Below are 25,589 nucleotides of genomic sequence, written 5' to 3' on the forward strand. Positions count from 1 at the left end.
CCTTGAAAGCAATCACTGAATCACCTGAATCACTCCTGTCCTCCTGAGAGCTACAAAAAAATGGAAAGGGATCAATCAGATATGATGTATTTTGGCTTTCATGACATCACAGGTGTTGTATCTCAGTTGCATAATTCATTTTATATTCGAAACTGCTTATAATCACAGTTTTTCCCCAGGTAGAAAGAACAAAAACAGCCCTGTCTATGAAATTTCACACAATCACTAGGTCTTAAAAATTATTCTCTTATAATATTACAGATTGAGGAAATTCACCAGGGTGACCAAGGCTATCCTCTAGCCCGAAACCACAACAGAACTGAGATGGAATGGATCCAAATAATTTAAACCGATGAGGCGTCAGCATGGATTAAGTTAGGGCTAGTTGGAAAGTAAAAACAGCCTGCCATGGGTCAATTTCTGGCGTAGCAACCATGACTCTCCCATTTTAGCACTGGTCACACCAAACTGAGCTTGCCTTTTTCAGCTCCACCCACCCACCCAACACCCCACTACCACTACTAGGCCTCACTCGCTCCTGCAGCTCAAGAAACAAACAAAACAGAAGATAATAAACAGCAGGAGCGCAACCCCAGTCCTCAATATAATTAATGATGGTGATGGTGATGAAGAAGAATACCCTAAACTGTGTCAAATCGTAGCTTTGAGACCAGAAAGGGAGGGGGAAAGCTAAATTTCCTCCCCCCTAAAATAATAATAATTACCCCAAACTGTGCCAGATTGTTGCTTTGAGGCTAGAAGGGGGGGCAGGGGAGCTAAACAAATAAATCCTCCCCTCAGTAGTAGTAATAACAATAATAAAAATAATAATAACCCCAAACTGTGTCATATTATAACTTTGAGAACAGAAAGCTGACGGTGGCAGGAAGCTAAATAAATAAATAAATAAATAAATAAATAATTACTCTGAACAGGGTCTAACTGTAGCTTTGAGACTAGAAAGTCGTGAAAAAGCAAGATGGATGGAGAGAGAGAGAGAGAAAGCAAGCCTCCCCAAAGTTGGTTTGCAAACAGGCCTTGCTCTTTTTCCTCCTCAGAAAGCCAGTCTGAGATGCAGAGGGGAAAATCATTATGTTAAGAGCCACAATGTGGGGGGAGGGAAATCAAAGGGGATTATATGTTTATGTTTTTATTTTGCTTGTATATGTAAAATAGAAAATGGAAAAAGAAAAAAGAGAGAGAAAAAAAAGAAAGCCACTCTGAGGCTCTAAGGAGACCATGGCTGCAAAATTCCATTTGGCCTCTGCTGTGCCTCAGACTCAGAGTCAGAGCTTTCACTTCTCTCGGCCTACTCCAATCTGCAGCCTGGTCACAACCACTTCTGCCCCATTTGCGCATTTGTATTTACATACCCTCCAACATTTATCAGATGAAAATAGGGACGTTCTATTCTACATAAGGAAGCTTCTTCTGCATTTGATCTCCCATACACATTGACGTCATATACACACCTACATGGGTCACTTTGAGCCAATACTGTGGGATTTACTTCTGAATAGGCAGTGTAGGGGTCAATTTACAATAAAGGAATCGGCATTCCAAGCGCTTAAAAATGGCTGGCTGCTGAAGCCTGGCAATTCAAGAATTTAAAGCCGATTGGTTACATTTTTCCTTCAGAATTATAGCAAGGGCCTCATATGCCAGCTTCATCATTTCCTTAGTTTGGTACAGGTATTTTATTGGTCAGTACAGTATAAGCAGGACTCTGTTTTTGCACCTACACACACAGACCGCTTTTAATTGTTCTCCGAGATGTGGAGAGAAAAGGAAAATCATGACATTCCAGGATAAAGTCGTAAACCATGATGGCTTCTGTAATTCCAGGACTGTCCCTGGAAAATCGGGACACTTTGGAGGGTATGCATTTGCGCTCCCATGTTTTACTCTGGATTGATGAATGCTGAAGCATTGATTAGCATTGCTGTGGAGTAGGATCTCTCATGACTCCACATACATGCACATGCTGTTTATTACATATTCTCCAAGATGCCACTATTGAAAACAGGGACATGATTATGACACAGAAATACTCCCAAAAGCTGCAAAAGCCACAGAGGTGCCACACCCTTCCAACAGCTTGTGGTCAGATTGGACCCTTGCCTATCTTGTGTGTAACTTTTCTCCACTTTAGTAAGGGAATGGGAAGCATGGAAGTATCGGGGGCCCCCTTTAACTGCAGGGGGAGTAGATTGGTGTAGGCTTTCACCTTGCTGCCATCTGGCCACACGCCACCTTGCAAGACATGCCTCACGTATCTGACTGCGTCTGCTAAAAACTAGATTCTTGTCATTGTTAAACTGGACTTGCCTCACTTGTGTTCTATTAATTATCTGTCGAAGCACCTTGTTTTGCTCCTCCTCTTTCCCCTCTTATCAAAGGTGCCAGGATCCTGATTCTGCAAAAAAAAGAATCAACGTGGCAGCAACACAAAGCAAGTAACAGGACTGTTTCTACCTTGAGGGCCATAGTTCAAGGACACAGGACCTGCTTTGCCTGAAGGTTCATGGTTTAATTATTGGCACCTCCAGGTAGGGTCTGTCTGAATTCCTGCCAGTCAAGTATTGACAATACAGAGCTAGATGGACCAATGGGATAAACGTGGTCATAGAATCTCAATGTTTGAAGGGACCCTGTGAGTCATCTAGTCCAACTCCCTGCAATGCAGGAATACGTAGCTGTCCCGTATGGGGATCGAACCTGCAACCTTGGTGTTATCAGTACCGTGCTCTAACCAGCTGAGCTATTCAGGGCAGCTTCCTCTGTTCCTATGGTACAAACACAGTAAAGCATCCGGTTTGCATGACTGAAGGTCTCACCTTTAATCCTTGGTCTCCCGCTGTACCTGAAACCCTGGAGACACACTGCTGGTTAGTGTAGACGACACTGAGCTAGACAGTCCAACCATCCGACTCAGTATAAGGCAGCTTCCCATGTCCCTTTTCTGCAATGCCCTATCATCTCTAATCCTAACCTACCTCGCAGGGTTGTTGCACGGATAAAATGGGAAGGAGTAGAACCATGTTTGTTTGCCACCTTAAGCTTCTTAGAGGAAAAAGGACGGGATATAAGCATAGTAGATTATTTACTCTGGTAATAAGCCATTTGCAGGGAGGCGGCACAAAAGTTGACCTTTGTGGGTGGTGGGCAGGCATGGGGAAGAGGCAGGCAAAAGGCAAGCTGTAAGACACATCTGCTCTGTGGTGCACTGTCTTTACCCTGGCCTCTTTACACAACCCGAGATGTGTGTTGTCAGAGCCCACCCTATTCACCAAACCATAGAATTGGAAGTGACCTTAAGGGTCATCTAGTACAACCCCCTGCAATACAGGAATCTTGTCTGAACCGGATTTGAACCCACAACCCTGGGATTAAGAGCCTCATGCTCTGCCAACTGGACTGTGATTGCAATTGGTTCTAACTGCTTTTAAGTTGGATTATTGCAACCCACCCTGGGACTTGCTGGTGAATGACAAGTAATAAATTCAATGATGTTTGTGAGAAGGAGGAGGAGGAAGAAGACTGCTGAAATTCGTTTCAAAGCTCAGTTTAATAAAAGAGAACGTAAATTATTCTGCGATTTGAAATTGTAATACAAAATGCGGAAGAGGCTCAGGGTCCAGATGCGTTATTTAGCTGTCCAGGCTATGAATGGGTGCTATGGGGAAGCATCAGAATCAAAGAAGACAAAAGCAAGGCGGCGGGGGGAGGATGATGGGTACACACCCCATCGCCCCTAAAATCCCCAAGCTGTTCCGTTTACCAAGACAGGACTGTTCAACATGAGCCCTTGCATCGACAGTGTAAATAGGTTTCTTTACAAAGCACAGCAACAGTTCAGAGGCAATTCTGCCCTCTGGAAAGACCACAAGCTCCTTCCCATATGCTCACCAACTGGAAGAAAGTGACGTTTAAAATTAAGGGGTGGACTCTGTGGTGGTCTTGCAGACCTCAGGCCTACTTATTCCCTGTGCCAAAATAGCCAGAGAGACTTTTTCTCACGAAAAGTCACTTACAGGAAGTGTGCGTGGGGAGCCTTATTCACACTCTCTCAGTTACCCCACACATTTACGAGTGGGGAGAGGTGGCCTCATGCGTTTTTTGTTTCTATCAAAGCCTAGAAAGCCTGTCCTGACTGGTGAATCTGATGCATGACAGCAACCATCATACAACAAGAAAACCCTGATGGGAACTGAGGAGAATTCAGATGTGTTTTTAAATAAAGCGGACCTTCTCCCCCTTGAAGCCCAAGGTACTACTAGGCCCAATCATCCCACAAGAGTCCACCTTGGTGAAAATGGATTCAGGGGAAGAAGCCAGAATTCTGAGGCATCCCACCAACAGCTGAAAGGCCCAAAGTGCCCATCTTGTAGGCCTGTGTGAGAAGGGACAGGCTGGGATGATAGGCCTCTGTTACTCTCATTGTGCTTTCTTCATTTTCTTTTTCTCCGATTTCACTACCGCGTCGTGAGCTTTTCGTTTCTCTGCTAGTTTGTTAGCCTGAGAGGGGAGGAAAAAACAAAATGCATTAGTTCATGTCTCAAAAATCCAACTTTTTTTTGACACATGTGGTATATACAGCAGGGGCTGCCAACTTTTTGGGGTCAGTGGGCCCATTTGCAATTTTGGGAAAGGGCTGTGGGTGCCAGTCACAAAAAGGCTGATGTGTGTGGGGGGGGTGTAGTGTAAGATAAAATGGCTGCCACATCTAGAAAGGCAAGAAAAGAGACAGGAAAACCAAATGCCATGAGCACGGCCACCCATTCCTCTATGTGAGGGGAAGTCACCTACATCGGCCACCCCTGCACTGGCTCAGAGAGAAGCTATTTGCAGCTCTCCACTGTTCAAAATGGAAAGGAGGGAGCGTGTCCAATTCTGACACCCAGTGAAATGTGGGCATGTTTAAAGAGGTGCATTCAGCACAGCAGATGCCAAGTCAGTACAAACAGAAACTGAGCAGGAACCGCAAATGGTCTTTTGTGAATTGTGGAATTCTGATATCTTTCCCAGCTAATATAGGAGGCACTGATGGGCAGCCTCTGTATATATCACGAGCAATTTCACTGAGCAAACATCCCTTTGCAGGCCATCGTCCTCTGTTAGTATGGGTGTTGTGCACTCAAATGCTTGGATTGAATCAATGAATCTGCTCTCGAAAAGCAGCCCTATATACTCTTGCTCAAGTCCCCCCTTTCTCCCCCCCCCCCAAGTGACATGTTAGGTCAATGCTTGAATTTTCAGCATCAGACAAAATAAAGCAACCTTGGCCAACCTAGTGCTTTCCAGATGTCTTGGACTACAGATCCCATCAGCCCCGGCCAGCAGTCGTGGTGGGAGTTGTAGTCCAAAACATCTGGAAGGCAACAGATTGGTCAAGTCTGGATTAAAGCGTGTTTCTTCTGAAGTTGTCCCACAATCAAACAAAACTCACTGCTACTTAATCAAATGCAAACAACCAAGCTCTGGGCTCCCCAACCTGCTGCACCGCCAAAAAAAACCAAATATATGAGTAGATAACGAAACTATCCATGTGATGCTGAAACAAAACTCCTTACACACACTATGCAACAGAAGGAAACAACACTACCCCCTTCTCTCCCCCGCCTGTCTCCCCACCCCCCAAAACTCACAATGCCTACGATAGCAATGACTCACACCAAATATAACTGACTGTGAAAAAGACTCTATGAACTAGAAACAAGATATGGAGCACTGTTAGCCATGAAAATCTTTCAATAAAGCCAATCTAAAGAAAGAAAAGTATGTGGCACACTCCACAAACTTAAGATCAGGAAAGTTTTGTGTAGTGAGCACCAACTTTCCATCACTTCACTGCCTGTGTGGGGAATATTTGGTCCTCCGGTTGCTGTTGGACTACAATTCCCATCATTCCTGATCATTGGTTGCGCTTGCTGAGGCTAACAGGAGTTGTAGTTCAATAACCTCTGGCAGGCCAAAGGTTTTCTATGCCTGCTCTATTGAATGCCAGACGTTGCAGAGGGAGAGCTAAGAATGCCTCAGCTAATACAGTGGTACCTCGGGTTAAGTACTTAATTTGAACCTGAAACTGTTCTTAACCTGAAGCACCACTTTAGCTAATGGGGCCTCCCGCTGCTGCCACGCCGCCGGAACACGATTTCTGTTCTCATCCTGAAGCAAAGTTCTTAACCTGAAGCACTATTTCTGGGTTAGCAGAGGCTGTAACCTGAAGCGTATGTAACCTGAAGTGTATGTAACCCGAGGTACCACTGTACCCACAAACGCACATTGGCAGAAGCAGAGGACAATGTGGCCCTGCACACATACAAGCCGCTTCTCTTCCTGCAATGGTGGTGCTGGATGTGTGACTCATAGGATATTGCTGCAGCAGAGTTCAATGTTTATTTTGTAATGTTTAAGGAAGGCGGGGTGTGTGTGAGTTGTGATAAGAAGATCCCAACAAAGAGGCTACTCTGGAATGGTAATCTTGGATTTGCCGATACTATTTATAACTTGAAATTAACAATAAACGCTAGTGACTACCTCTTTTGTAAGTTTAAAAATGATCTAGAAAAATAAAATAAACCCAGCCTGTCTTCCTCCTGTGCCTTGCAAGAGCTTTATGTGTGGAAACGAGGGTTAGCTTCTTACAGCCTAGAGTTGAGCATCGTTAATGCGGCTGTAGCCAATACAGTGCCTTTCTGGATGTTGCTTGACTACAACTCCCATCATCCCTGTCTATTGGCCATGGTGGGGCTGATAGGAGTTGCAGTCCAACAACATATGGAGGTCACGATCTTGGCTACTATTGTGCTAATGTAACAGGGTATCTGCTTTGCACACAAAAAGGTCCCAGGTTCAACCCCAGAAATCTCCAGGTAGGACTGTGGAAGATTCTGTCTGAACCCTTGAAGACATGCTGCCCACAAGTGCCAACAATGCTGAGCAACATGGGCCCATGTTCTGACTCAGTATACGGCAGCTTCCTATTTCCCTATTTAAATCAGTCTTTAATTTGTAACTTGAGGACCGGAACCTTACTTCATTTTAGGGAAGGGCTGTTGTGCGGTGGTAGAGTATGTTCTTTGCATTCAAAGATCTCAGGTTCATTCCACCAGCATCTCCAGGTAGGGCTTAGGAGACCCATTTGCTGCTGGTGTAGACAATACTGCCATGCGCTCTACGTGGGGCTACCTTTGAAAGTGACTTGGAAACTACAACTAATCCAGAATGCGACAGCTAGACTGGTGACCGGGAGTGGCCACCGAGACCCTATTATACCGGTCCTGAAAGACCTACATTGGCTCCCAGTACATTTCCGAGCACAATTCAAAGTGTTGGTGCTGACCTTTACAGCCCTAAATGGCCTTGGCCCTGTATAACTGAAGGAGCGTCTCCACCCCCATCGTTCGACCCGGACTCTGAGGTCCAGCGCTGAGGGCCTTCTGGCAATTCCCTTACTGTGAGAAATGTTACAGGGAACCAGGGAGAGGGCCTACTCGGTAGTGGTGCCCGCCCTGTGGAGCGCCCTTCCATCAAATGTCAAGGAAATAAGCAACTATCTGAAGGAAATAAGCAACTATCTGAAGGCTTCCCTGTTCATGGAAGTTTTTAACGCTTGATGTTTTATCTTCTTCTTCTTCTTCTTCTTCTTCTTCTTCTTCTTCTTATTATTATTCTGTTGTGAGCCACCCAGTGTGGCTTGGGGAACCCAGTCAGATGGGCAGGGTATAAATAAGGAGGAGGAGGAAGGACCAATGGCTACCTGAAAGAGCATCTCCACCCCCATCATTCTGCCCGGACGCTGAGGTCCAGCGCCGAGGGCCTTCTGGCGGTTCCCTCATTGCGAGAAGCAAAGCTACAGGGAACCAGGCAGAGGGCCTTCTCGGTAGTGGCGCCCGCCCTGTGGAACGCCCTTCCAGCAGATGTCAAAGTGATAAACAACTACCTGATATTCAGAAGACATCTTAAGGCAGCCCTGTTCAGGGAAGTTTTTAACGTGTGATATTCTACTGTATTTTTGCTTTCTATGGAAGCCGCCCAGAGTGGCTGGGGAGGCCCAGCCAGATGGGCGGGGTATCAATAAATTTATTATTATTATTATTATTATTATTATTATTATTATTATTATTATTATTATTATTATTATTATTATTCAGCAGCATCCTATGGTCCGAAGGATTGCACAACATGGACTTCCTCTGCCTTCCCTTGCCCTGTGTTACTCCCCTCGCAAAGCTGCTCCAGAGAGGTCGGGGGAACCCCCAGATTCGAGGGGCACGTGGTGGGGAGAGGAAGTCCCATGGTGCAGGTGGGAAACCTAAGAGGACAACTTCGTAGGACACACCCGCAACCTTTTCCTAGGCCCAGCACAGGAAGGAGCGGCCCATTGTGACAATACCTCTCGGATCTTGCGCCTCTTCCCAAACATGATCTTTTGGTACAGGTACTTCTCCCGCTTCTTCATCATCATGATGGCCAAGCGCTTCTCCTCGCTCTGCTCCTCTTGCGCCAGCCGCTGTTTGTCCTCTCTCAGGACTTTACCTGCCGTCACCTTCACCGGGAGGGCCTGTGGGAGGAGGAGGAGGAGGAAATCACAAACTCAAAAGGGCAACCCGGAGGCAGGCAAAACTTTCAGGAAACAATTGTGCCTCTCTCCCCACGTACCTGGCTCTGGGTCCTCTGCGCTTCCATCTTCTTCAGCTTCCCCTCGTCTTCTTTCTCAGAATCCTCGTCCTCGTCCTCGTCTTCTGAGTCTTCTGTGGCATCGTCACTCTCTTCCTGTTCTTCCGATCCGCTCTCTTCTCCTACAGGAAGGAACCACCTCGTGTTAACTTTCGTGAGCACCACACAGGTAAGGCAGGCTTGCGAGAGGAAAGCCCCTCAACATTCACTGAACGGAACACATCAGAACAGGAGTCCACAGACAATTCCAAGGATCTTGAACCTCGGCCTAGAGAGCAGCCTCCCAAAACCTGCACCCTCCAGATATTGGTGGACCTCAGCTCCCATCAGCCCAAGCCAGCATGGTCAATGGTTAGGGACCAGTTTCTTGAGGGGTTGCCTGACCCCATAGGTGCCCAATCAACCGGTTCAATCTGCAGAACCAACACTCGTTCTACAGTTGTAAGAAATCAGTATTTTAGTGTGGTAGCACCTGAGCTTTGGAACTCCCTGCCTAATTGACATCAGGCAGGAGTCTTCCCTGTACTCTTTGGTGCCTGCTTTAAAAAATATTTTTGTTTAGGAGAAGCCAGACATGTGAAATATTGACTAGTAACAACAACTTCTTTTATTATTTATATGCCACCCATCTGACTAGATTACCCCAGCCACTCTGGGTGGCTCTCAACAAAATACTAAACATCAACCATTAAACACTTCTCTTCTGTTCTATTTCTTTTTAGCTGCTGTTGATTCTAAATCTTTTGAGTATGCATAGATACCCAGTTATTAAAAAAATGATATTTTAAACATTCTTTTAAATGTTGTTTTGTAAAACTCCTATCAGAGGTTTCTTACACTGCAAAAAATTTTATTACTTAAAATAAAATGATGGGAGCTGTAGTCAGGAAGCATGTGGACGGCACTGTTTTTGTCCACACTATTTTTATTTATTTACTGAATTTATATCCCAACCTTCCTCTCAAAAGTGTCCAGGGAAGTCAACAGACCCACGATTCAAAAGCAAAGCAAAAACGTTCCAAAATGGATTTTAAAATTCTAAAAACTGATTGCAATTAAAAACACCTGAAAGCAGTTATACGCAAAAACATCCTCCTAGACAGTGATTTTGGGGTTGGCAGGAACAGTAAAAAAAGAAAAGAAAAGAAAAGAAAAGGAGAAAAGAAGAAGAAGAAAAGGACCCCTGGATGGTTAAGTCCGGTCAAAGGTGATTATGGGGTTGCAGCACTCATCTCGCTTTCAGGCTGAGGGAGACGGCATTTGTCCACAGCTTTCCAGGTCATATGGCCAGCATCACTAAACCACTTCTGGCACAACGGGACACTGTGATGAAAACCAGAGCGTATAGCTACGCCATTTACCTTCCCGCCGCAGTCAGTACCTACCACTGACTAAGCAACTGGAGATAATGGGAGTTGCAGCCTAACAATCGTTAGCCGCTGGTTCTTAGAATGTTGATTGGGAATCTGCCATTATGTAATAAGACCGAGCTGCAGCGTTATAAATAGTCATAGGGGGAAGTGAGCTCTTAATATGTCATTATAACTGTATTTCAAGTCCAATTTGGTAAATCTCCCCTAGAAAGTCTAATGTTTGATGCAACCGGTTTGGGAAAATTAATGAGCAAACGCCTAGATTTGATTTCATCGGAACTGAGAGAAGATGGCGTCTGCCAGCAGCGAAATGACTTTTGGATTGATTCGGCATAAACACCAGTGTGTGAGGAGATACTGCAACAACAGCGGAGAGTCATACACATAAAATTCACACAGAAACACATCATTGCTTATTTCAACTTGCTTGTGGAAACAACTCAGAGGCCATGAAAGAAGGAAGGTTAACAACAGGAAGATTTAAAGGAACTATTGGAAAGACTATTAAAGGCAGATCAGAGCCCCCCCCCCCCCGAAATTGAAGCATGGGAAGTCCCAACAAAAAAATTATAATTTAGGCAGAATATTTGGACTATCTGATATGTATTTGTATAATTTGGAACATTCAATGTGATTTGATTGGATTGTTAAAATGGGAAACGTAATAAAAATAATTTTAAAAAAAACAAAAACAAAACAATGGCAGGGGACCCAAGTCTGAAGAACCATGGACCACGGTTCACGGAGCATCGCGTTACCTGGCTCGTCGCCTCTCTGCAAGGCTAGCAGCTTCAGCTTCTCTGGTGGGATGTAGTCCCCTTCCTTCTCAGTCACGAACGGTGAGAGGTGAGGAGGCAGCAGTACGCCGAGGAAGTAATCTGCCACCGGAAGGCACAGCTTGGCGTTGACTGAATCAAAGACCCACTGTGGCTGGATGTAATACCTGGGGAGAAACACAAGCCAAGTCTCTCGAGAACCAGAATGGACAAGTGATCTAGAACCGGGTAGATGGGGGGAATCTGAGACCCGTGATCTCGCTTTGAACCTCCAAGCCTTTATCCCAGACCAACCTGAGGCTCTCCAGATGTTGTCAGACTACAGTTCCCATCATCCCTGGAAGGAGGACATGCTGCCTGGGGCTAATGGGAGTTGTAGTCCCGACCAAGAGACTGCTGCACTCACCTGCCTATCACTTGCTTTTCCAGACTAGGCCGGTCGACGATTTGATGGGTGATGGTTGGGTCTGTCACGTCATAGGTAGCGCCAATGCAAACAGACTTGTCCCAGGACACTTGGCCCCCAAAGCACCTGCCAGAAAGGGGACAATGACACACACCCTCTTGAACCAATCAAACAGAAAGACCAAACCCTACAGCACAAACCCAACCATGACTGCTCAGAAGTAAGTCCTACTGAATTAGTTGCCAGTCTGTTTCTGTACACAATTCAACTGAGGTGCAGTTCCGAGGGCCTTCTGGCGGGTCCCTCAGTGTGAGACGTGAAGCTACGGGGAACCAGGTGGAGGGCCTTCTCAGTAGTGGTGCCCTCCCATCAGATGTCAAGGAGATAAACAACTATTTGACTTTTAGAAGACATCTGAAGGCAGCCCTGTTCAGGGAAGATTTTAATGGCTGATGTTATATTGTGTTTATAATACTTTGTTGGGAGCAGCCCAGAGTGGCTCTGGCAACCCAGTCAGATGGGTGGCACATAAAATAATAAAATTCTTCTTCTTCTTCTTCTTCTTCTCCTTATTATTATTATTATTATTATTATTATTATTATTACTAAAAAAAGGTAAAGGACCCCTGACAGTTAAGTCCAGTCGCAGATGACTCTTGGGTTGCGGTTCTCATCTCGCTTTACAGGCCAAGGGAGCCAGTGTTTGCCACAGTTTTTCTGGGTCATGTGGCCAGCATGACTAAGCTGTTTCTGGCGCAACGGAACACTGAAACCAGAGAAGCGCACGGAAACGCCGTTTACCTTTCCGCCGGAGTGGTACCTATTTATCTACTTGCACTTTGACGTGCTTTCGAACTGCTAGGTTGGCAGGAGCAGGGACCGAGCAACGGGAGCTCACCCTGTCGTAGGGATTCGAACTGCCCACCTTCTGACCAGCAAGCCCAAGAGGCTCAGTGGTTTAGACCACAGCACCACCCATGTCCCGCGTCTTATTATTATTACTTCTTTAAAGCCCTAAATGCCTAAGGCCCCAAATATCAGAAAGGCTGCCTCCTTCCCTATAGGCTTCCTTGGGTGTTAAGATCAGCAGCGCAGGCCCTCTTGGCATTTCACCCACTCTCAGAAGCTGGGGTGAAGTTGGCATGGGAAAGGGCATTTTCTGTGGCAGTCCCCCAGTTACGGAACTCCCTCCTAACAAAGGTACAGCTGGCATCTTGAATGTACAGGCGTAGCCGCATGCGTAAGATCTATCTCTTTATCCTGGCCTTTGGCACTGGAGGTGTGTGCTTTCAGGAACCATGTTATTCCTGTGATCACGATTTGTTTTAAACTACTTTTAAAGATTGCATTTTAAATCGCTGCGACCTTCCCTGGGACTTTTGGTTGAAGGGCAAGCAATAAAACAAATAAATTATTGGAATAACTCAGTGGGGCTTACCTCCAGGTAAGTGGGGCTAGGGCTGCAGTCTTAGCCCTTAAGCCTGGAATGAGGCCAGGGTTTGGGGTCCTTTCATGTAGACTCCCCTCCTCTTCCCACCACAATAGGGCCACCAAAATCCAGCCAAACTACCAAGGCCTGGGATGAACCTGGCAAAATGCCCAGAGCCAAAAGCCCAAGGCAGAGGGACTGCGCTACATACCGGATGATGAAAGCCAGAGGCTCCCTGGGCACCTCCCTGTTGAGGAAGAAGCGAAGGCCTTCAAAGAGCCTCTTCTGCTTCTCCAGGGCCTCCTGCTCCTTTTTCCGGGCCTCCTCTTGTTCTGCACTCTCCTGGTGTGGGGGGGGGGGGGGGAGAGAAAGGCACAGTGAGATCCCTTCTAGGCCAAGCTTCCCAAACTCGGTGTCCTCCATACGTTTTTGGACTATGACTCCCATCAGCCTTGGGAGTTAGAGCATAAAGCATCCAGGGGCATCAGGTTAGGAAGATCTTGGGTGACTTCTTCGTTAACCTGAGGCGAGCTCAGGCGAGCTCTCCCATCTCAGATACCCACCACCACGGCTAAGGAAAGCTACAGTCCAAGAGAAGCCCCTCCGACTTCTGGCCTTGCCCTCCCAGCCCCTCTGCAATGGGCTGGAGCGGCGACTTATGCTGCGTGGCTTCATTGTTCCCACAAAGGGCCAGTGCCCCATTCCCAGCAGGCCACAGTTACAGGTGGTCAGTTTTTTGGGGGTGGAGGGGTGGATCTGTGGAGGCCCCCCCACTCTAGAGCTCCGGGCAAGAACTTACTTCCTCCACGGGGAACTCATCCACAACTGCCTCGTCCTCCGGGTCAGGTGCCACCACTCGGGCCAGGCTGGCGCTGAGAGCCGACAGTTTCTGAGGGGAAAAAGATGTCCAGCAATTAACAGATACTTAATTGTGTCACTGGGTGCAGATGAAACAGAAGCAGAGGTGGTCCGCCGTTTCCTTGGAACGATCATTTGGGGCAGGAAATAAAGCAGAACTGGAGAGTGGCCAACAGGGGCAGGAAATCACAGGTTTTGAGGAAGTAGTAGTAGTAGTAGTAGTAATCATCATCATCATTATTATTATTATCACCATCATCTGTTTATATGCTGTCCACCTGACTGGGTTGCCCCAGGTACTCTGCACAGCCTCCAACAAATAATAAAAACACAATAAGACATCAAACACTAAAAACTTCACTCAACACCTATCTGGAACTCTCTCCAGGCCTGACCCTGTTCCATATGCCCTGAACTGTGATAATGCCTCTTATGCATTTGCCTTGATGGGCCTCTGACTTTTGGAAGGCTGGGATGTAGCCCACCGTGCAAGGGTCAAAAAAGGCACCCACTGCCCCACCCACTTCTGCCTCTGCCCCCCCCCCCACTGACGTTTGGCCCCTGGAAGGTTACCCACAAGGGAGTGTCGCCCTCAGGATGGAAAAAAGGTTCCTACCCTTTGTGTGCACTTGTGACACTGCACAACACCAAGTGTTGGGAAACGTTTCCAGCCAGGGGAACTAAAGGCCTGCGGTGGGTGGGGCCAGAGGTAACCAGGGGCGGAGGGTGGGCAATGAATGAAAACACTGATCTTCAATTGGTGGGTCAGGACCCACTAATGGGTCGTGGCCTGATCCAAGGTGGGTTGCAACAGGAGCCCTGCCGTCATGCAAATATATTGCAAAGGGTTCCCTGTATTGGAAAGTTTTTCATTTTTTAAAATGTTTTAATATGCACTGGAAGCCGCCCAGAGTGGCTGAGGCAACCCAGCCAGATGGGCAGGTTGTAAATAATAAAAAGTTATTGTTGTTATTATTAAATGGTTAAGAAACAAGTCCCCAGATGAATGTCTGGGTTAAAAGGGGGTCCTGGGTCTGAAAAGGCTGAAGATAACCTGGCTCAGAGGGGACACGGGTGGCGCTGTGGGTAAAACCTCAGTGCCTAGGACTTGCAGGGTGAGCTCCCGTCTTTCGGTCCCAGCTCCTGCCCACCTAGCAGTTCGAAAGCACTCTTAAGTGCAAGTAGAGAAATAGGGACCGCTTTATAGCGGGAAGGTAAACGGAATTTCCGTGTGCTGCTCTGGTGCTGGCTCACCAGCTGCAGCTTCGTCACGCTGGCCACGTGACCCGGAAGTGTCTTCGGACAGTGCCGGCTCACGGCCTCTAGAGCGAGATGAGCACGCAACCCTAGAGTCGGACACGACTGGCCCATATGGGCAGGGGTACCTTTACCTTTACCTTAACCTGGCTCAGAAGGTTGGTTTCTACACACAAACACTCTGTATCCTCTTTGCAGGCAAGTGAGAGGCATGGGCGGAGTTCAAGGACGCATCCCAGGCAAACCAAACACACTCTAGGGGGGAATGAAGTGGGGCTGTTGTGTGTGGCCTGGAGAGCGTCTCAAGGGCCAAGGTGGAGCGTATCCCGGAGGCCCGCATTTGCCCTCCATCCAGACTACTGTTCTCCATCCAAGATCCAGACAGCTGATTCTTCAGTACTCCTGCCCACTCACCTCCAGGTAGCTCTCAGAGTCCAAGGCGTACACCTCCCCATCCTCTGGCGTCAGCTCTGACAGGGACTGGCCTTCGATCTGAAACACACAGATGCAGGAATGGCCTCCTTCCTCAGAATCAGTTTAACAAGAGAACATTCCTGCTGGCTGGCAGCCGCAAGTCCATCTTCAGGGCTTTTCTGCCTGTAACCCTCCTTGAGCCTGCCCAGCCATGGTGGTGATTGGAGGACAGCCATCTCTCTCTCTCTCTCTCTCTCTCACACACACACACACACACACACAACAAATTTTGGTCTGCTGGGATGTGGGACAGGGCCTTTCCCTGAGTGGCACCCAGCATGACCCTCAAAATTACCTGATCTTTCTCTCTCCCCATCCCTTCTGTGCTTTTGGGACCAGTTCCTTTTTCAAGTTTGTTGTCATTCCTTTTAAGTGACAGGTCTGCTGCTTTAAAATCAAGGTGGTCCAACGTGATGACGGCCGAATCAAAATTTGATGCCCCTGCACCGCCTTCCCAAAGCCAAGTAAGCAAGACTTGGGGACTTGGGGAAGGAGGCACGAGGGCTCTGACAGGGCCCTAGAGCCCTCACCTCCTTCCCAAACCCTAGGTAGCACTTTCCAAGCTTTGGGAGGAGGTGCGAGGGCTCTAGGACCCTGCCTGAGCCTTGTGCCTCCTTCCCAAAGCCCAGAGCCTCACTTAACCAGCTCTGGGAAGGCTGCTTCAAATTTTGGCCTAACTCCCCCACCCCCACCCCCTCCACTTGACAAAGCAGTGCGTGGCCCACAGGTTCCATGTCAAAGTACTCTTGCGGCCTACTTGATATAAATACTTTGGTTAATGAAAGAATAAAAACCTTACCACACTAAGCTGGCAATTGGGCACGAAGCTCAATGGGTCACCTTGGCCAAGTCACTGCCTCTCTCGGCCTAATCTACCTCACAGCGTTCTTGCAAGGATAAATTGGGAGAGGGAGAGCCACGTACACCAGCTTGAGTCTCAAGTCCCAGGGATTTCCCCTGCCCTCCAATTTTTTCTCTCAATTCTACACAGTGAATTCCTCACCTTTGGAGGGTAGTGTAAGTTGATGGACTGGTAGAGGCGGAAATTAATGAAGCCCACGAGAGTGGTGTAGAACTCCGTGAAGGTGGCCATGACTCTGTAGTCCACGTCTGTCGGGTGCTGGGAGGAAAGAGGGGTGCCAATTAAGCCGCTGTAACACACACACACATACCCCTTTCAAAAACCCAGTTCTACTTCCATGTAGAAGTTTTCTCTACAGACATATCTCATGTTCCGTTTAATTCATGTTCCGTTCTTTCAGGTTACGTCCCGTGGCGACCCGGAAGTACCGGAAAGGGTTACTTCCGGGTTTCGCCGCTTGCGCATGCACCAAAGCGCGAAATGATGTCACACGCATGCGCCAAAGCGCTGCGGGTTGCGCTCTGTTCATGTTGTGAACGGACCTCCGGAATGGATCCCGTTCACAACCAGTGGTACCACTGTAGTAACATCTTCACTTTCATAGCTCTATGCAGAGATACAGAACGTACTCCTGCAGGAGGCAGTGACGGGAAATAATCACACCATGGACAAAATTTCCTGATTGTGGCCAGATTATTCTATCGCTTGATATCATATAGGCACTGTCTAATTAAATTATTTGCTTTATCCCCCTTCTGCCTGCTTGCCAACAGCAGCACCTGTTATCCAAACGACCCCCTTTAACAAGGCGTGGTTCTATATGTTGCTATTATATCTGCAAGGTGCATTAAGGCCTGGCCTGATGGGAAAAGCAACAGATTTAAGTTATGCAAGCCAACGGACAGGGCCAAATGTGTCCAAATAACTGGCTGCCCACCAGCTGAGTGGTGTTCCGGGCGAGTTAATCGTTAATTAAGGTCACTTCTGCAGTGCCCATTTTATAAAGTTAATGATTCTTTGACCCAAGGGAAGCTCAGCTGGATAACCAATGACAAGAGGTCAACGTGCACCGTGGGCAAAAGGAGTCAGGGACCAGGTCAGTCTCCTAGTTCCCTTTGGGCGGCCAATGGAGACGAGGAGGTGGGCCAAGGCACAGCCAGGGCGCCATTGATTGGAGGGTTCTGGTGGCCTCACCTCAAAAAGGAGATTGCAGAAAAGGGCAAGCAAAATAATCAGCCACAGGGAGGAAGGTGGCAGCAGTGTTTGGGGATTTTTGGTTTAGAGAAAAGGAAAGCAAGAGGCAAACATGACAGGAGTTTATAAAATTATGCACAGCATGGAGAAATTGGGAGGGAGAACCAAAGAAGAATGGCAACTTAAGCTGACAGAATATGCTCAGCTTGCATGCTGGCTGGGGTTGATGGGATCTGTAGTACCTGGAGGGCACCAAAATGGGGAATGCTGTCTGAAACCTTGAACCATTGTTTAGGAACCCTGGCACTCCTTGCGCAAATCACAAGCTTGCTGCCTATCATTTGCGATCAGATCAGAAGAATCTTTATTTGCACCATCCGCTTAGTCAGAGCAATAAAATAAAATGTACCGAAGACAAAATAATGTACTGATCTGATCATTTGCGATGGGCGATGAGCTTTTCCTGGACTTGATTAATATTAAAGACTTTAAAGGTCACCTTGAAGTCAAAGTGTCCAAGGCAGCCTAACAAAGGGAAATGATGCCAGTGTTGTTGCTGATAAATTTTCGTGAGATTATTTTGTTATAAAATATTATCAATAATATTTTGTTAAAATAATTTCAATTATAGAAAATAAAGTGATGAAACAGAAAAAAATAAAGGGAGAGAGAAATAAGTGCAAAAAATATCTTAAGAAAGATACAGTATGGAACTTAAAAATGGGGGGAAAGCCACCAAAATTGAAAGATTTATCATAGGAAGCTGCCCTATTCTGAGTATGGTCCTTGGTCCATCTAGCTTAATACTGCCCATACTGACTGACAGCAGCTCTCTTGGCTTTCAAGAAGGCGGCATTTCCAGCCCTACTTGGAGATGCTTTTGGGGAATGAACCAGGGATCTTCTGGATGCAAAGCAGGTGCTCTGCCAGTGAGCTATGGCCCTCTCACCCCATGATACCGAAGGAGTTAGTGCCTTTGTTTTGCAGGGAATGAAAATGAGATTAACAAAATTATCCCAGGAAATCTTTCCCCAGTACTCACATTGTGGGAAAAGGCGTAGGGTGTTATCCAGGTGACAAGCTGCCCCATCACCTCCGCCTGGTAGTAGATGCCTTTGATGGACAGGAACACCTGGCAAGGGGAGGACAGAGGGTGGTTTCAGCTGGAGAATCAACACAGAACACAACGGAGAAGTCCAGTGCAGGTGAAAAAAGGCCGGCCACTTCTCTGATATTGCCTTCCTCAAATTAGTAGCCTCCAGATGTTCTGGACTACAACCCCCATCAGTCCGTCAGGGTTCAGCCCTGCCCGGACCTCAAACCTGCAGTCTCTGCAGGAGGAGGGGCAGAACCCTACAAGGCATTGCCTGCGACCCTGGGAAGCAACAAAAGCCAGATATCTTTGTTCCAGGAGCTGGAGGTCCCTACACCGGGTGCCTGGTTTCCTGGCTGTCTCTCAAACTGCTCCCTAACACTCCATCTCCAGCTAGCTGCACCTGGGTTTACTTGGGAGGAGGAAGCACACAGAAACTCCTGCCAGGATCAGCACTTGAGCAAGAAAAAAGTGGAGCCTACAGTTCCTATACAAAGTGCCCCCCAGGCTGAGTTACTGCATTGCTGAAGCACTGGTTACTTTTCCAAACTCTAGATTTCCTGGCCCAGAGAAATCAATGCTTCCTCTCTCCCCCTTGCCCCACCAGGGGAAGAATTGACATTAAAAGGGAATTATCAAGCTCTGCCAGCATGGCTGTGCTCCCAAGAAGCCTCAGCATCACACAGTCACGCTTGCTGATGCTGATGGGAGCTGTAGTCTAAAACTTCTGGTGGGCACCAGGTTGGTCAAGGCAGCGATGGAGCGCTTAAGCCAGCCAGATGTTGCAGGCAGTAATTCTCATCAGCACCAGCAAGCACAGCCCAAGGGGGCAAAAACTGTTAGTTTCTGTTTGCCACTGTGCAGTGCTTGGAGTCACAGGACTCTGTTTACATTCCTGGGATTCCAGACTGTTGGAAGTCTCATGGAAGACAGGAGACGGATGTGATGTTACTGGTTTCCCGTTCGTTTGTTTGTTCAGCTGCTCTCTGCTTTCACAGAGAGAGGATGTGTTTTCTCTCTGAGTAGTTAGTAATAAAGCATAGCAATGTAGCCATAAATCTCATCACTTCCGCATGCTGTTTTGATTCTCTGCGTAATGGGGAATGTGCCTGGAGCCTTATCAAAGGCTCAGGTCGTTAATCACGTCGGAGGCGATTCCGGAGGAGCACGGCCAATCACAGGTTCCGACAAAAACATCTGGAGGGCACCAGGATGCTGAAGACCCTTCTCTCTAAGGTTACCCAGCTTGATGTGCGTTGATCTATCTGAAATAAAGCCAACCCCTTCCTGGATCCATAACTTCCCATACCCTCTCACCCAGCTCACCTTGCGCAGAGAGCGCGAGCAGATGACGTAGTTGAGGAACTCCACGGTGAGGCGGCGGCACAGCTGGATCGTTTGAACGTGGCACTTGCCAGTACGCGGGAAGGTGGCGAAGAGGAAGCACATGGAAAGAGCGTCGTCAAGGTCCCGCAAGGCATCGATGAAGGTCGGGTACCTACAAGGGGGAGGTGAAGAACAAGACCATGTAACGCACACAGCCTTAATCATCCCAGAGTGCTTTATAAACAAATGGACTATAGTCAGCTTGCCCTGTCCCCATGGGATCGGATCCCCCTTCTGCTGGGGATGAAATTGAGGATGCTGGATCAGAAGGGAAATTGCATGTGGGGCCAGCCCCAGTGGCACATCCACAGGATGAGCTCCTGGTACCGGTGCCTCTTTGGCCAGAGGGAACTGCACTCCCATCCCCTGACCCTCCTGTGCCCAGTTACTTGGATCCCCATTGTGGTTTCTCTGCAAGGTTCTCCCTTGGACCTCCCATCTCTTACCTTTCCTTGACAATGTGGTCCAACCTATATCCAGGTTTGTTGTCCTTCAGCCGCTCCACAGTGTTCCATTGGCTCTTCCCGTATGCTTTGCGCAATTTGCGGACAAACACCTTGCAGAGAAGAAAGGTTTCAGACACAGGTGCCCTTGCCAGCTGCTGGCTGCCCAGTCTAGAACTCCCTGACTTAGTCTGCTGTCCACCAACATTACACTATCATCCTCATCGCTACAGATTTAATAATCACCTCCTTAACCAACATCTCAAGGCAATTTACAAGTAAGATAATTAAAAACACAGAAGCAACAAAAACATTTAAAACAAGACTAAAACCTTAACAAGTGGACACTTTATGCAGCTGGGAAAATCTGGTCAGAACAAAATGTCTTCAATTGTTTCCAGAAAGTGCAGACAGTGAGCGCCAGTTGTATCTTAAGTCCCCCCTCTCGCTTCTGCAGCTAGGAGACAGCAGCACCCAATCTCTTTGTGGGTGACACATGCTGACATTAGTTTTTCTGCCAGAAACACTAATGGCTGATAAACTTTACACCGGACAAATACAAGTTTCATTTCATTTGCGGGAGTTGATATTCTATCACGTAATGCATCTCATTAGCAACCAGGCTCAGGATCAAGTCATTAAAGAAAAGGCAGCGATGTGGGATGTTTCAGTGCTTTCTTTTTTCCATGGAAAATATTTAGTTGCAGAAGTTCATTTGAAACAAGAAATGATTGAATCCCAACTTCAAATAAAGTATCAGGCACATTTGGCAGTTTCAAAATTTTCAAACTTTGTTTACTTGCTACAAGCAAAATAAATAGGCAGAATTAAATCACTCAGGATATTTCCTGATACTTAAGTCCCCTAAGGAAGCTACTCTTTCAGAAACAGTAGTTTTAGTTTGCCTCGATGCCTTTTTCTTCTGCTGTTTAGTGATGTGGGTTAGCCAGGAAATTCTGAAACAGAATTTTTTCCTTTGCAGTTCAAAATTTTCTATAAAATCCAAATCGCTGAGCAGGGGGTACAAAATGGACTGCAGCTCTTAAAAGGAAATGGTAACTCCCTTCCTCTAATCCATCTCCAAAGTCAGCTCTCTAAAACTGTTGCAGGTGGTGATATTAAATCTAATGCTTGTGATTGGCTGCAGGATCCCCTGGGATCACAATACCTTATATTCCCGGAACTTGTTGACAATGGGCTCATGTAGGAGAAATTTTATGTCTTTCAGGAGGTAGAAAGTTCTGGCAGCAGTAGATCCTTTGTTCACCTTCTTCTTATGTTTGGGCTCATGAGGGTAAATCCCTTTTAGGATGCAGAGTCGCCTGGAAAGGGTAGGGGGGTGGGGAAGAGAACAGATGTCTTGTCAGTTTCCCGTTGGCCAAATTAAGGCAACATAACGCACAATGCTATTCACTGTGAAGCTATCACAGGTCGGAACTGTTAGCAGTCACCTAAATAATGCAGACGGAGACCAGAGAGAAGTGAAAGTGATAATACTTGATTGGGTAAACTGAACAAAAACTGTGTATAACTTGAGGAGACATAAACAGAGAGATTTTGTCTCATTTACAAGCCTTGTTCATAGCAGGTATTCAGCAACTAAAGATAAAGAGTAAAACTTCGACTGAAACTACACAGCCAGTCAGAACGTGAGCTCTCCTGGCAAGGATCATGCAAATCTGATTGGCTGCAGGGCAACACCACCACTCTCTAACTAACTGTAAACAGAATTAACCCTTAGGTTATTAACTGAATGGTTCTGCCCTTGTGCTTCCAACAGGATACTGCTGCCAACACCACCAAAACCCAAAGCCAAGCAGTCAGTGCGACAGGGTCTGCTATGACTCCACCACCAACCCACTGGCCCTAACTGATGTAAGACTCTAAGAAAGGCCTGCTGGATCAGGCCAATGGCCCATCCAGTCCAGCCTCCTGTTCTCTCTGTGGCCACCCAGATGCCCCCAAAGGAAGCTCACTAGCAGAACTCGAGCACCAGAGCACTCTCTCCTCAGACTGCGGAAGAAGAGCAGAGTTATTGTGGTGAGTAGCCATGAGAGAGACGCAAACAGAGATTGTGACATGTCTGTAGGCAGAGACCAACTACACCCTTGCCAGGCAGCACTTCAATACTCAAGACACACATGTATCAAGAGGCCACAGTAAGCTGGTAAGTGATGACTCCTTTCCTTACCTGAAGTCTGCGAGGCTCAGCTGCAACTTCTTCCGGGCTTTGTTCCTGGTAATATAGTTGGTGGCAGAACCCCTCTCGTACTTTGGGATGAAAAGAGAGACAACACTTAATATATGTCCTTCCATGAGTTAGGCTCACAGTGAGAAATTAAGAGTATTAATTCAAAAGCAGGTGATCCTACAGTGCTGCCTTCATGCCTAGATAGTAAACAGCTAAGACAGGAACATAGGAATCTACCTTAAGCAGAGTCAGACTGCTGGTTCATCTAGCTCAGTATTTTTGACACTGAAGGGCAGCAGCTCTCCAGGGTTTCAGGCAATGAGTCCATCCCAGCCCTGAAATGCCAAGGATTGACATATGCCTTCTGCATGCGAAGCAGAGGCTCTACCAATGAGTTATGGAAGCTGCCTTATACCATCTAATTCACTATTTGTCTGCACCAGCCTTTCTCAACCTTGGGCCCCAGATGTTGTTGTTGTTTAGTTGTGTCCAACTCTTCGTGACCCCATGGACCAGAGCACGCCAGGCACTCCTGTCTTCCACTGCCTCCCGCAGTTTGGTCAAACTCATGCTGGTAGCTTCGAGAACACTGTCCAACCATCTCATCCTCTGTCGTCCCCTTCTCCTTGTGATCTTTCCCAACATCAGGGTCTTTTCCAGGGAGTCTTCTCTTCTCATGAGGTGGTCAAAGTATTGGAGTCTCAGCTTCACGATCTGTCCTTCCAGTGAGCACTCAGGGCTGATTTTCTTCAGAATGGATAGGTTTGATCTTCTTGCAGTCCATGGGACTCTCAAGAGTCTCCTCCAGCACCATAATTCAAAAGCATCAATTCTTCGGCGATTAGCCTTCTTTATGGTCCAGCTAGCACTTCCATACATCACTACTGGGAAAACCATGGCTTTAACTATACGGACCTTTGTCAGCAAGGTGATGTCTCTGCTTTTTAAGATGCTCTCTAGGTTTGTCATTGCTTTTCTCCCAAGAAGCAGGCGTCTTTTAATTTCGTGGCTGCTGTCACCATCTGCAGTGATCATGGAGCCCAAGAAAGTAAAATCTCTCACTGCCTCCATTTCTTCCCCTTCTATTTGCCAGGAGGTGATGGGACCAGTGGCCATGATCTTCGTTTTTGAACTACAATTCCCATCATCCCCAGTGAGAAGGGCCAGCAGCCAGGGATGATGGGAGTTATAGTGTCCAATAACATATGGGGATCCAAGGATGAGAAAGGCTGGTCTACACTGACTGGCAGCTGCTCTTTAGGGTTTCAGGCAAGGGACATTCGCTGCCACACCTGGAGATGCTGGGGAATAAGCTGGCCCATAGAAATCAATGCTTCCTCTCTCCCCCTTGCCCCACCAGAGGAAGAATTGACATTAAAAGGGAATTATCAAGCTCTGCCAGCATGGCTGTGCTCCCAAGAAGCCTCAGCATCACACAGTCACGCTTGCTGATGCTGATGGGAGCTGTAGTCTAAAACTTCTGGTGAGCACCAGGTTGGTCAAGGCAGCGATGGAGCGCTTAAGCCAGCCAGATGTTGCAGGCAGTAATTCTCATCAGCACCAGCAGATACCCCATGGCACTTCCAACTAGAGTGGCCAACAGAGGAGGGTGACACGAGTTGTAAGTCCAGCATCTCGAGAGCATCCCTTCGGCTACTCCTGCCCCAGGACACGGGAACATAAGAAGCTAACACATCCCGAGTCTGGCCACTGGCCCACCTAGCCCAGAAGCGTCTATACGAACTGGCAGCAGCTCCTCAGAGTTTCTCCCAATCCTATCTGGAGACCATCAGGCTCTGAACCAGAACCTGGGACCTTCTGCATGCTACGGCCTTGTCTCACCACAAGGATAGTAAGAAACCCCCCGCAAGCCGAGGAAAGCAAGCGGCATCCCCTCACGAGAGCAACGCGGTGAGCAGGCTGGGCCTGCCTTAAGCCACGCGGTACCTTCTTTTTCTCCACGCCGCCCATCGCTGTCGCCGCTCCTGCTGCACCGCCGACACTCACGTGGCGACTCTCGCAGGCTCGCCGAAGGGGCTCCGCCCACTAAATGCGTCATCGCTCCTCCTTCTCAGGGTGTCCACGCGGCTGCCTGACCGGGAGCCAACGTCCTGGAGTTACTTACGCCCACCCGGCGGCGTGTCACCGGCCAAGCGAAGCTTCGTTTGAGTTGCCACGCCGGAAGCTCTCCGAGCAGCAAAGGTTTCGAGCAGGCATAGATTTGGGCACCTTTAGGGGGGCCTTAAGCAAGTCCCTAGGTCTAGGAAGCCGGCCTGGGGGACGCGGCGCATGCTGGGGGATTGGATGACTATGATAGAGGCCTAGAAATAGAAAGGCTTCCTGTGACATAAAGTCGGGTGCCTAGAGATAGGAAAAATGTAGACTGACACCCAGGGCTTAACTTTCGGTTCTTGTGTGCATGCAGGTTCAATCCCCAGCGGCGTCTCCAGAGAGGGCTGGGCATTTTCCCCGAGGAGCTGCTGCCAGCCAGTGCAGACAATACTGAGCTACAGAAACCAGTGGTCTGGTTCAGTAGAAGGCAGCTTCCTAGGTTCCTAAACTGTAGCAGCAAAGATCCCTGCTTTTTCCCCTAACTGGTTTTTAAACATGTCCAAATGGCAGTCGCCTTCATGCAAGTCCATTGAAGGTTTTTGTATCCAGCTGCTTGCATTTAAGGGAGTGGGCCTTTTCCTGCAACATGAGGTGGATGTTTGTCTGAAAACCCAAATCTACCTCAGCTCCACCACCAACTTGCACTTTTAACACTGGACTACATTGAAGGGCTGTTGTAAGCCTCTCTTTCTCAGCCACGGGCCCATCCAATCATAAATATGGGGACAATAGATAACAGAGAAAACATGCTGCCTTGGGTTTATGACGCAGCAAGCAGCCTTGCACAGTTTTGGATTAAAAAAATACTTGGAAGGTTCTTAAGCTGCTTACCCACTATACCTTTAAAGCACACCTGAAGCACAAACTCCCCTCAAAGTATTCTGGGTGCAGTAGTTTGTTAAAGGTTGCTGGGAATTGTAACTCTGTGAGGGCTCAACTACAGTGCCCACAATTCTTTGAGGGAAAGAATATTATGCTTTGAATGTGTTTTAAATGTACAGTGTGCCCAATTTTACAATCAGAGTACCGTACTTCAAATGAATATGCAGCCCA

At 47.5% G+C, this 25,589-nt stretch overlaps 2 protein-coding genes and 1 long non-coding RNA gene across 7 annotated transcripts in view; 1 reads left to right on the forward strand and 2 right to left on the reverse strand.

Moving 5' to 3' along the window:
* The window catches only part of GAL3ST1 (galactose-3-O-sulfotransferase 1), a 36,060-nt gene extending 34,633 nt beyond the window's left edge, over nt 1-1,427 (reverse strand). The window contains exons 1-2 of one of the 4 annotated variants that reach the window (XM_081841968.1): nt 944-1,427; nt 2-50 (exon numbers count right to left, since the gene is read on the reverse strand). The gene's annotated coding sequence lies outside the window, so the exon portion shown is untranslated. Of the gene's footprint in view, nt 1; nt 71-926 lie in introns of those variants that run through there. The other 3 variants (XM_081841962.1, XM_081841961.1, XM_081841971.1) reach the window with 3 other exon arrangements.
* Nucleotides 43-3,590, forward strand: LOC309330507. Its single transcript, XR_014151456.1, has 2 exons — nt 43-112; nt 2,400-3,590. It is a non-coding gene; the product is annotated as an uncharacterized lncRNA (long non-coding RNA).
* Nucleotides 3,550-24,504, reverse strand: PES1 (pescadillo ribosomal biogenesis factor 1). 2 transcript variants are annotated; one of them, XM_081841926.1, is made up of 15 exons: nt 24,372-24,504; nt 22,425-22,504; nt 21,402-21,555; nt 20,237-20,346; nt 19,731-19,902; nt 18,354-18,443; nt 16,259-16,375; nt 15,196-15,273; nt 13,466-13,555; nt 12,878-13,008; nt 11,238-11,363; nt 10,814-10,998; nt 8,665-8,801; nt 8,399-8,566; nt 3,550-4,518 (listed from the first exon to the last, which is right to left on the reverse strand). In XM_081841926.1, the coding sequence occupies exons 1-15, from the start codon at nt 24,393-24,395 to the stop codon at nt 4,438-4,440; spliced, it is 1,743 nt and encodes a 580-aa protein (XP_081698052.1). In that variant the 5' UTR covers nt 24,396-24,504; the 3' UTR covers nt 3,550-4,437. The 2 variants fall into 2 exon arrangements, with proteins under 2 accessions (XP_081698052.1, XP_081698051.1); XM_081841925.1 differs by having other exon boundaries at nt 8,665-8,804; nt 24,372-24,503.
* Nucleotides 24,505-25,589: the final 1,085 nt, after the last annotated feature.

The sequence above is a fragment of the Podarcis erhardii genome (genome assembly GCF_964252035.2).
Source record: "Podarcis erhardii genome assembly, chromosome: 15".
Taxonomy (NCBI): domain Eukaryota; kingdom Metazoa; phylum Chordata; class Lepidosauria; order Squamata; family Lacertidae; genus Podarcis; species Podarcis erhardii.